Genomic DNA, 11972 nt, shown 5'->3' with positions numbered 1-11972 from the left:
AATATTTTCCAGAATGGTTGAATTTGGTAACATAACAGAAACAATGTTGGATTTAGAATAAAATTCAGATGAATCATCTATCATGTTCCTAGTTAAATCAAACTCATTCTCACTAACCACAACCGTCACAGTATCAGATTGTTTCTCAAAATATGGTTTAATCATATTTATATGGCAAAGTTGTGTTGACCTTCTACGATCTGGAGTTTTTATCACATAATCCACATCATTGATTCTAGACACAATTTCATAAGGACCATGAAATCTAGCTTGTAAAGGATTCGTTTGCACCGGGAAAAGAACCAACACCTTATCTCCAGCCTTAAACATCCTCATCCTAGCTTCCTTATCATACCAAGTCTTCATTTTCTCCTGAGCCAACCTTAAATTTTCCTTGGCTAAACTACAAGCTTTATGTAACCTGTCCTTAAATTTCAAAACATAGTCCAACAAATTCGTGTGTACTTCCTTACTAATCCACTGTTCTTTCAATAAAGCTAAAGGTCCTCTAACTCTATGCCCAAGCACAAGTTCAAATGGACTAAAACCTAAAGATACCTGTACCGATTCCCTTACTGCAAATAAAAGTAAATTTATACCCTCATCCCAGTCACTTTCATTTTCCACACAATATGTCCTAATCATATTCTTGAGGGTAGAATGAAACCTCTCCAAGGCACCTTGCGATTCTGGATGATATGCAGACGAAGTGATTTGCTTAGCTCCCAATTTATAAACTATCTGTTGAAACAATCCAGACATAAAATTACTGCCTTGATCAGTTTGTATTTCCTTAGGTAATCCAAAATAAGTAAAGAATTTTATAAGAGCCTTTGTCACAGTTTTAGCTTTTATATTCCTAAGTGGTACTGCCTCTGGAAACCCAGACGAAGTACACATGATAGTCAACAAATACTGATAACCAGTTTTTGTCTTTGGTAATGGACCAACAAAATCTACAATAACTTTAGAAAACAGTCCACCAAATGCTGGAATAGGTTGTAATGGAGCTACTGGTGTAACCTGATTTGGTTTACCCACAATTTGACAAGTATGGCACGTTTTACAAAACATCGCCACATCTTTTCTTAGACCAGGCCAGTAAAAATGCTTTAAAATCTTGTCCACAGTTTTCCTTACCCCTAGATGTCCACCTAAAGGCACACTATGAGCTAAAGTCAAAATCTCATTTCGATAAACTTTAGGAACAACTACTTGGTAAATAACATTCCATTCCTCATTTGCAGGAATTGTAGGCGATCTCCACTTCATCAACAGTCCTTTTTCCAAGTAACACCCTACTGCCACCTTCTCAATTTCACTACCTAGTAAAACTTGCTCTCTTAACTTTACAATCTCAGGATCTCTATTCTGCTCTGCTATCATCTCCTTCCGAGACAAAGATAAATCTTCAGAGTCAGACTTACTCCAAGAATCTTGTTCAAACAACGAAGGTTAGAAAGTCTCTGACACATCCTCAAAACTCAAATCCTGAGTTGAACAGTCCTGAGTAACAACTTCATTCTGCACATCAATCTTTTTAGCCATAGCTCTAATCACAACACAGGAAGAATCTGTGTTAGAATTCATCTCTGGTTCATCTGACTCCATTGTCAAATGCACCTCAGGAAAAACTTGTCCACCTGCCAAGGCATTACCTAACAATAAAGAAATACCCTTCACAGGTAAACTATGCTGTAATCCTACTTTAACAAATCCTGTAACAAACCCTGACTTTAATTTTACTTTATGTAAATGTACAGGCATAAAATCACTCCCAACACCTCCTACGTAATTTACCTCACCAGTATCAGACTCCTCATTAAACTTCAACACATTGTCTAACATCAGTGATTGAGAAGGTCCAGTATCCCTAAGGATTTTTATTGGCACCAGAGTAGATCCTTCTTTCAAGGATACAAACCCTTCAGTTATAAAATGATCATATCCTTTTCTAACTTGATCAGACTCTAACAAAGCCTCATTTGTGTTTATCAAACCCTGTAACTTTACAGGTGCTTCAGTATGTTGCACGCAAGCATCTGGAACTGCTTCCTTCTCTTTCTTTTTCAATTTGAAACAGTTAGCTAGTACATGACCAGGTTTCTTACAATAGTTACAAGTAAGACCAAACTGTTTTTCCTTCACAGGCTTTACTTCCTCTTTACCTTTCTCATTAACTTCTGATTTAATTTCTGATTTACCTTGAGTCTCCATGTTATTTTTCCTCTTAAAATTTCTGCCCTGAGGAAATTTATTCTTATGGATTAAAACATACTCATCAGCTAATCTAGCACAGTCCTGCAATTTATCAGTATCCCTCTCATTTAAGTAGGTCCTTACTTCAACAGGAATGCTTCTTTTAAATTCCTCAATCAAAATCAGCTCTCTCAATGTATCATAGTCCCCATTTACATTTTTAGAAGGAACCCATCTCTCAAAACACATAACTTTATCATAGGCAAATTCCACATAAGTCTTTTCCACAGACTTTTTCAAACTTCTGAATCTTTCCCTATAAGCTTCTGGGACTAATTCATATGCTTTGAGCATATGTATCTTCACAATATCATAATCAAGTGCTTGCGCAGCAGTTAAAGCTGTGTAAACCTGTTGTGCTTTGCCTTTAATTACACTCTGTAACAACACTGACCATTTATCTCTCGGCCACTCTGACATCCGAGCAATAGTTTCAAAATGTTGGAAGTATCTTTCCACTTCTGTTTCACTAAATGGAGGGACCAATTTAATTTCTTGACTAGCAACAAACGGTTTTCTAGAACCAGAAGACTGATTCCCAGACCTTAATTTCTCCATTGCATATTCAAAATCTCTCTGCTTCTGTTCTGCCTCCAATTTACACCTCTCCAACAACACTTGTTCGATTTGCAACTGCATCTCCAGATTACTTATTGGAAACGACTCTAAAATCGATTCATCAAAATCACCCGAATTCACATAGTGTGACGCGATTTTCCTCTGTATCACAGCCTTTGATGTAGTCGTCAAAATGCCTTTAAGTTGCAATCTACGAGCAATCTCAGATACCTCAGTTTTTTTCGCCTTCGCTAATAACTCCGCCCCCGGCGAACCCAGAAACTCATCAATATTCATCGATGCCGAACACCACACACAAACCAATCAAACAAACGAATCGAGTATTCCCCGTTTCCAAAACACCGATGCAAAAGTTAGCAAGCATTTAAACTCAAACGATCCAATCCCGGACGAGCCCCCATATTTAAATGTTACGAATTCAGGCAACAATGAATAGATGAGTTCGGCAAGGCCTTAAATAACAAACAACACTTTTATTAAACACTGAACACAAACACCCCAAAAGTAAACAAAACACCAACGTAACCCGAAACCAGCTGCTGTGCGGCAGCTTAAAACGGTTCTTAAAGTGATACTGCTTAAACAGTTCTTAAAGCAACATTGCCAGAAGTTCAAAATGCTCAGTCCATTTAAAACGGAGAGACTTTATAAGACGATTCAAATTCTCCTTCACGTTGTTCTTCCTCAGTCTCCGATTTCGAACTCCCACGAAGAATTTTACGAAACGAAATGGCTTAAAGGCACTGACCTTTCTTCCACACTATCCTCGATCTTTTCTGGTAACCCCAGAGATCATCATAAGAATAGTCAACGAAATCCTTCGAAATAAGGATCAAATAAGGTCGAACCTGTTCCACCGCAGAAAACCGACTCTCCTCAATCTTTAACTTCCGAACTCCAATCTTCACTCACCTCTGACTTTCGAATTAACAGCATTATAGAGGAACTGTTGGCAATGACCTTTTAAACTTTAGGCATTAGATAAAACTTCATCTTTAAACTAAACTGCGTCATCATATTAAATCACGCAGTGGCATGAAGTCAACTTGGCAAATCCAGCCACGAACTGCCCCTCCCGACAGGGAGGGTCTTCCTTTTATAACCTGTAAAAAAAAACTGTCACATGATCTCTACTGGCGGGAAAATGACGTCATTCCACCATCACAAGACCATTACCTCAAGTCCAGTATAGCTTCAACCCCAGTCACGTGACAAGGGTACCACTATCACGTCACGAGTATGTAACAACTGCAATCTTCAACTATATGTCCCAAACAGTTAAACATTTAACATTTGCTAAAATTCATCGTATATCCCAACATTTATTAAGATACATTCAAGGCATGTTTAGTATACAAAATTAAAGTGAAGCGTAAACAACTGGCTGTTTACACAATCAAATCATCAACAAACCTCATTTGCAAAGAATAGTATTAGGTGCTGGTGCACAGGGTTACCATTCTCCTAAAACATACTTCTCTAACAAAGTACATTCAACAGATCTGGAGGCAGCAAGGTAACCAGGTCTGAATGGTATCCTGAATTGAGTTAGAGTAAATTTTGCAGAAGAACTGGTCACCTACCTACCAAACCTTTGAAATAATGTGATGTGATAGAGAGAGTCAATGAAGAAATGCTTTGGATTTGGTAGTTTTGGGCTTCCAACAGCCATTAAATAAGGCACACAAGTCTGCAATCAAGATTCAAAGCACTGAAATTAAGGAGGCAGTAGCAGTGTGGATAGAAAATTGACTTGGAAACACAATACCAAGTATTCAAGACTTTTTACATTGAAGTTACCCAGAGAATCTACACTCGGATCAGTGACTTCTTATTTCATTTAGTGACTTTGATTTTGGTGTGCCCGATATAATTTCCACATTTGAAGATGATAATGTGGTGAAATCTCAGGAGGATAGTAACCCATCAAGATCACCGATAGACAGGAAGAGTAGGATTACAAACAAGAGAAAATTTGCAGATGCTGGAAATGCACACAACACACACAATGCTGGAGGAACTCAGCAGGCCAGGCAGCATCTATGGAAAAGAGTACAAAGGACATTTTGGGCTTCATCGGGACTATTCAATATATATGGAACATAGCTTACAGAGTGTAATCTGTTATATTTCTGCAGGATGAATAGATTGAGGCAATATGAAATCAAGAATAATTCTAACCAGAGCAGATAAAAAAGAAGATACAAGGATATGTGTACACAATTCACCAAGAGCAGGTTGAGAAAGTAATTAAAATGACAAAATCATGGGTAAACTAAAATTACAGAAAAAACTCTTCAGATGCTGGAAATCTGAAAAAAAGTGGAAAATACTGAGACACCCCCCCAACCCCGCCACTGGTTTAGCATTCCAAAATGTCTATGAAATGACTGTGTGAAAGGATGTTGCAGTCCTGGTTTACAACCAGGAACTCATAGGTTACAGAATTGCTCCACATACTACATAATGCTAAAGGATGGCTGCACAGTCCATTCCCAATTGCAGAGTGTTTAGGAACAGAGCTTTGAAAATTAGTCTCTCTAACAGTGTGGGAACCTCTAGAATTTAGTACACATTTAAGTTGGAAGATTAGAAGTAAGTGAAGATGGATCAATTACTTAGTGTTAATTGATCTGACACATGGTAGGAAATCATAACAGAGAGATTTGAGACATGGATTTCAAGGGTCAGGGTCTCGGCATCTAATAAAGTAATTAAACATTGCTTACACTAGCTCACAATGTCGTAATCTGTTCAACAGTTAAAGATTGCTTATCCTTGGAAGTGGATCAGTTTCAAGTGGCTCCCTGTAAAACCTAAATGAACCTAAATGTTTAAGTTGAATATTTCTAATGGATCAATGTTACAACCTGTTAAGAAGAAAGGGTAGAGTTTCTCAGTGAACTTGTCCTTGAAGTGTACAGATGTGACATGTCATCAGCATTGTACAGTGATAGCTGACCTGCTTCATAGTCCAGGTAAACTCCCAGCCTGCTGGGTTTTACTTTCACAGGGAGTGCAGTACGAGGTGCAATCATAGTGGTGTATTCCTCTCCCAGGCGCCACAAGGCCCAGACTCCAGCTTTAGGCTCAGGTGTGAATTCCTTTTTCCTTGGCACAGACTCCTTCACCACGCCCATGCTCCACATGCTGTTCTTTCCTACTTCCAGTTCCCAGTAGTGTCTCCCTGTTCTGAAGCTCTGCAGAGCCAAAACACTATGCCACTTTGTGAATCGCTCTGCTTTGTCAGGGACCTCCTGCTTATCACCGAGACTCATGGTGGTCTGGTCACTGGAAAGGATGAGCTTTGGATGTGCTGTATTGGGATCCAACTTCAGAGCAAATGGAACTAAACAAAACAAATGTTGGCATTCTTGTGAGGACAACTGATACAAGTTGACATCAAACATTTTGGTAACATTTGGTGGCTGCTTAGACAATACCAGCATAGTTAATTAAATTGAAAAAAACTGCTGATGCTAGAAATCTGAAATAGAAACAGAAAATGCTAGATGAATCAATTTCTCTCTATTTAAGTTCCAAACTGGAATGTTGACTGTTTTCTTTTCTCTCTAAGGATGCTGCCTGACATGCTGAGTGTTTCAGCAATTTCTCTTTCTAATGCATGCCTCTCACTACACTATGGGTGTTTTATAACATATTAGCAGTGCTTCCCCTTGTGTAATTCAATAATATTCAAACCACCATAAACACTTGTTGTCTGTCTGTTCACCTTTTCCTGCCTGGTCTCAAAAGTACTCCCCAGTTCTTCACCAGGATGGCAGTGGCATGCTTCTCCTTCAAGATGTGGGAGATCAGGAAAATGTCCAGTGTCCATGAGGAATAAGTCCGTGGGAAATGCATACAGCTGTAGCTCTTCACAAACTGATTTAAAAAACTGAAGCTGGATACACTTAACATTATATGGGATGCTGACAGCATCAAAAAATGAGATTCATTGAGGTGGGTACAAATCTTGTCATTGTTAATGGCAGAAATTAGCAGTGTGGCGGTACAGAAAGATTTTGGGGTTCAACTCCATGAATCCGTTAAAGTTGCCACATAAATTCAAAAGGTGCATTGTGTACTACCATTCATTAGATGAGAGATTGGGTTCAAGAGCCAGAAGGAAATGCTGCAGTTCTATGAAACTCTGGTTAGACCACACTGAGAATATTGTGTTCATTTCTGGACACCTCATTATAGGAAGGTGTGTAAGAGAAGATTTACCTATATTATGCCTACATTCGAGAACAGGTCTTATGTGGAAAGTTTGAGCAAGCTAGGGCTTTCTTAATTTAGAGTGGAGGATAGGAAGGGACTTGATAGAGATGTAGTGTAGAGAGTTATAAGAGGTATAGATAGAGTGGACAACCAACACCTTTCTCCCAGGATGGCCATGCCTAATATCTGATGACATTCTTTTAAGGTGAGTGGAGAAAAAGTTGAGAGAAAATGTCAGAAATAGTATTTATATATGGAGAACTGCACAGAATGCTCTGCCAGTGATGATGGTTGTGGTTGGTACACATATGGAGATAGGCATATGGAGGGTTATGGGCTATGTAGGAGGGAAGGGTTAGAATGGTTCCCCTCCCTCCCACATAACTCAGAATGAGCATTTTCGAATAGGCTGATTCAAAATCGTTGGCTGAAGGGCCCACACTGTGCTGTACTGTTCTATGTTTTATGTTTAAGGTGTTGGCTTCAGGTAGTTGGATGAGAGAACACTATAGCACAGAAACAGACCTTTGAGATCATCTAGTTCATGTTCAGCTGTTATTCTGCTTAGTGCCATCTATGCACCTGAATCATAGCCCTCTATTCCCTCCCCCCATCCCTGCACTTAACCAAACTTATCCTAAATATTGCAATTGAACCCACATCCAATGCTTCCACTGGCAACTTGTTCTTCACCCACAACTCCCTGACCAATCAGGGATGAAAAAAGGGTAGGCAGGTAGTGCAAGATTCCCCTGTGGCCACTCTCCTCAAACACGAGTATACTATTTTGGATACTGTTGGGCAGTGGGGATGAGGAATAACTGTTCAAGATAAAGCAACATCAGAGCCAGATCTGTGACACCAAGACTAGCTCTGAGGTTCAGTGGAGAAAGGAGAAGGCAGACTGGATGTAATTGAAAGGAGACTCGATGGACATGCTGGCAGATAGAAGATTCTGTGGCCACCACAGAAAGGGTTCCAGGATTGTGTGTTACCTTTCTCGTGCCAGGATCAAGGATAACTGAAAGTGGTTGCGGAATATTCGACGAAAGTTAAGAAGGAGGTTAAAAAGCAGGACCACAAGGATAGTAATCTCTGGATCACTTCTAGTGCCATGAGAAAGTCACCTATATTAGAGAGAATTTGCTATAAAGAGAAGACAAACTTGGTTTGTTTTCTCTGGAGAGCTGGAAACTGAGAAGTGACCTGTTTGAAGTTATTAGAGACATAGAAAGGGTAGACAGTCAGAGCCTATTTCCTTGGAGAGGAATTCCAAATATTTGTCTGCATAGCTTTAAGGTACGGGGCAAAATTTAAATGAGATTTACATAGCCAGTGTTTTTCCACACAGACAGGACCTGGTGACTGGAATGTGCTGGCAGGGCAACTTGTAGAAGCAGTTATAGTAGCAACATTTAAGAAGCATTCAGACAGATGTATGACGCAGCAGGGTTTGTGGGGAGACCGATCATGTGCAGGCAGATGGGATTAATTTGGAATGGCATAGTGCTTGGCACAGATGTTGGTCAAAGGGCCCGTGTAGGTACTTTGGCATTGTCACAGCTTTGTCTATTATTTACTTTTTCCACCAAAGTCCCATCCATTACATCAATAATCCCCTATCAATACAAGAAAATATTTTTACCTGGATTAATCACCTTTAGCATCCGCTTCCACGTGCTGTACTGAAAAGGGCCACTAATATCACCTTGGCTGAGATCAACATAAACTCTCTGGGGCTGTTTGAACTGCAGATCAGAACACCTGCATTTGAAATAAAGAATATCACTGAGATACTAAAAATGATTAAGCCTTATAAATATTACTCAGGGCATCAGTAAATCAGTGTTAAATCTCTAATTCCTTCACCTCAGAACATGGTTAGGATGCTCACACTCCACAAAGAATTTTCCAACATTTTAGCAGCACAATCTAAGGAGTAAATATTCACACTGGGAAAAATGGACATAAAATAATAACACTTGTCACTGTCCAACAAAGTATCTTTGCACAGAGGTGAAAATGTGGATTTGGAAATGAGAACAGTAAAAAGAGGAAATGTTGCAAATACATGACAGATGTCATGTGTACATAATGCTTTACTGGGGCATGTGGATAACCATGTGCTGGAAGCAACTTTGCAAAAGTATGGATAAATAGCCAATAGGTGGAACTAGTGAGTTGCTCTGGCAGAGAGACAATGCAGATGATGAACTTCCTTGTGTGCAGTGCTGTAACAAAAAATTCAAGACATGCTGAAACCCATCAGAATGACAGGCAACATCCATGGAGACACAAAGAAGAATTTTCTTAACGTGTTCCAGTTTTTAATGAAGGAACATTGACCTGAATTATTGAATCTGTTTCCTTCTGCTTGGATGTAAAGCCACATACAATAATGAAAAGGACAACTAATTCTTACCCAAATATGGTCAAACAAAGCACTTACTTGCCAAGAATGGATTTAAGATCCTGAAAGAGAAAATAAAAGTTGTTATAAAGATCTGTCAAATATTTAAACAGAGATGAGAATGATTCATCAATTAAGTCGCTCTAAAACTGAGATTGAACTTTTAGTTGGGACTCAGGATATGCGTAAATGCTCAGCAAGGACCTGGACCCATTGCAATTTGCCTATTGCCACAAAAGGTCAATGGCAGATGCAATCTCAATGGATCTCTGAACATCTTTAGTTCATCTGGACAACACAAACACATATGTCAGGATGTTGTTCTTCAACGATAGCACAGCATTTAATACCATCATTCCCACAATCCTGATTGAGAAGTTACCAAACCTGGGCCTTTATATCTCCCTCTGCAATTGGATCCTCACCCTCCTAACTAGAAGACCACAATCTGTGTGGATTGGTGATAACATCTGCTCTTTGCTGATGATCAATACTGGTGCACATCAGTGGTGCGTGCTTAGATCACTTTTCTACCCTCTATATACACATGACTGTATGGCTAGGCATAACTCAAATACCATCTATAAATTTGATACAACCATTGTTTGTAGAATCTCAGGTGGTGACGAGAGGGTGTACAGGAGTGAGATATGCCAACTAGTGGATTGGTGCCGCAGTAACAACCCAGCACTCAATGTCAATAAGACAAAAGAGCTGATTGTGTTAGACGACCGAACACATACCAATTCTCATAGAGGGATCAGAAGTGGAGAGAGTGAGAAGTTTCAAGTTCTCGGGTGTCGAAGGTCTCTGAAGATCTAACCTGATCCTAACATATTGAGGTCGTTATAAAGAGGGCAAGGCAGCACCTATTAGGAGTTTCAAGAGATTTGGCATATCAACAAATACACTCAAAACCTTCTATAGATGCACTGTGGAGAGCATTTTGACAGGCTGCATCACTACCTGGTATGGAGGAGCTACTACACAGGACCAAAAGATGCTGCAGAGTGTTGTAAAGCTAGTCAGCTCCATTTTGGGTACTAGCCTACAAAATACCCAGGATATCTTCAAGGATTGGTGTCTCAGAAAGGCAGCTTCCATTATTAAGGACCTCCAGAACCCAGGGCATGCCCTTTTCTCACTGTTACCATCAGATAGGATACAGAAGCCTGAAGGCACACACTCAGCAATTCAGGAACAGCATCTTCCCCTCTGCCATCCGATTCCTAAATGGACATTGAAACCTTCAACACAATCTCACTTTTTTAATATATAGTATTTCTATTTTTTGTGTGATTTTTGATCTATCTAATATATGTATATTGTAATTGTTTTACTTTTTTGAGTATTATTATTTATTATTGTTTTAATTTTTTTTCTCTTCTGTATTATGTATTGCATCGAACTGTCACAGCTGAGCTAACAAATTTCATGTCATATGCAGGTGATAATAAACCTGATTCTGATTCCGATTCTCTTCCTTGGTGAGTATTGAAGCTGGATTGTTATAAGTATTTAAACCAGAGGAGGTTAAATGTTTGAAAATTTGTGTAATCTCTGGAGAAATAGCATGGAAAAAGATACAAGATTGACATAGGTAAGCCATAATTATATTGAAGGAAGTGCACCTACTTCTATTTTCTTTATGTTTAATTAACACTGTTTTGATAGAGAATTCCTTTATTATACTACCCAACACATTTTATCTAAATGGATCATATTTCCATTTTTCTTGGGGATATATTTTGGGCTTCCTCATGGTGACTTTTGATGAAGTAAATGCAAAGTCACAATTTTCAGTGGGAGATTGATTAGAGGCTGAGGAGGATCAGATTAAAGGTCATTGAAAGAAGTTTGAAAATGAAAAAAATCTATAGATGCTGTAAATCTAATATGAAAAAATGGAAAATAATTGAAGTGCTGAGCAGATCAGGCAGCATCTGTGTGGAGAAAAACTGTTAATGTTTCATCAGAATTGAGAAGGATAGAAAACAAGCTAGTTCTACTTTGCAGAGAAAGTAGTGGTGGGATGAGTAGAAAAAATGGAAATCAATCTCTGACAGGGTGAGACAAAGCAACATGTGCAATCAAGTATCCATTTGGATTGGATTATGCTTTTTCTAGAGAGCTATGAATGATAAGGCTGTGAGACATATACAACTGGTAGAAGTGTAGCATTTACTTGTGTAGCATTACACAAAATAACAAAAAAAACTGAGATTCAGAAATGACCAGTTATGATGGAATGAGAAACAAAACAGCAGAATGTCTTGCGTAAATATTGAACATTCAATATTAAATCTGAAAGGCTGCATTATTCCTAGATGAAAGATAAGGTGGTATTCCTCAACTAGCATTAAAGCCTGATCTAATATAGCAGATATTCCTAGACAGAAAGGTCAAAGGGGACATGAATACTTAAGACTGAAGTGACAGGGAACCAGGAGCTCAGTGTCATTCCTGCAGATCAAACTGAGGGGACTTTGCAAAGTGATCA

At 38.9% G+C, this 11972-nt stretch overlaps 1 protein-coding gene across 1 annotated transcript in view; it reads right to left on the bottom strand.

Moving 5' to 3' along the window:
- Window positions 1-5413: 5413 nt before the first annotated feature.
- LOC140721035 (E3 ubiquitin-protein ligase TRIM39-like) overlaps window positions 5414-11972 on the bottom strand; it is a 51307-nt gene continuing 44748 nt past the window's right edge. Inside the window, 4 exon segments of the mRNA XM_073035918.1 lie at window positions 5414-5756; window positions 5759-6187; window positions 8708-8826; window positions 9512-9534. Of these exon segments, the coding sequence (XP_072892019.1) occupies window positions 5665-5756; window positions 5759-6187; window positions 8708-8826; window positions 9512-9534 (663 nt within the window). The 3' untranslated portion in view covers window positions 5414-5664.

This window comes from Hemitrygon akajei, chromosome 2 (genome assembly GCF_048418815.1).
Source record: "Hemitrygon akajei chromosome 2, sHemAka1.3, whole genome shotgun sequence".
NCBI classification, from domain to species: domain Eukaryota; kingdom Metazoa; phylum Chordata; class Chondrichthyes; order Myliobatiformes; family Dasyatidae; genus Hemitrygon; species Hemitrygon akajei.
This window is presented reverse-complemented; position numbering and strand designations above follow the sequence as displayed.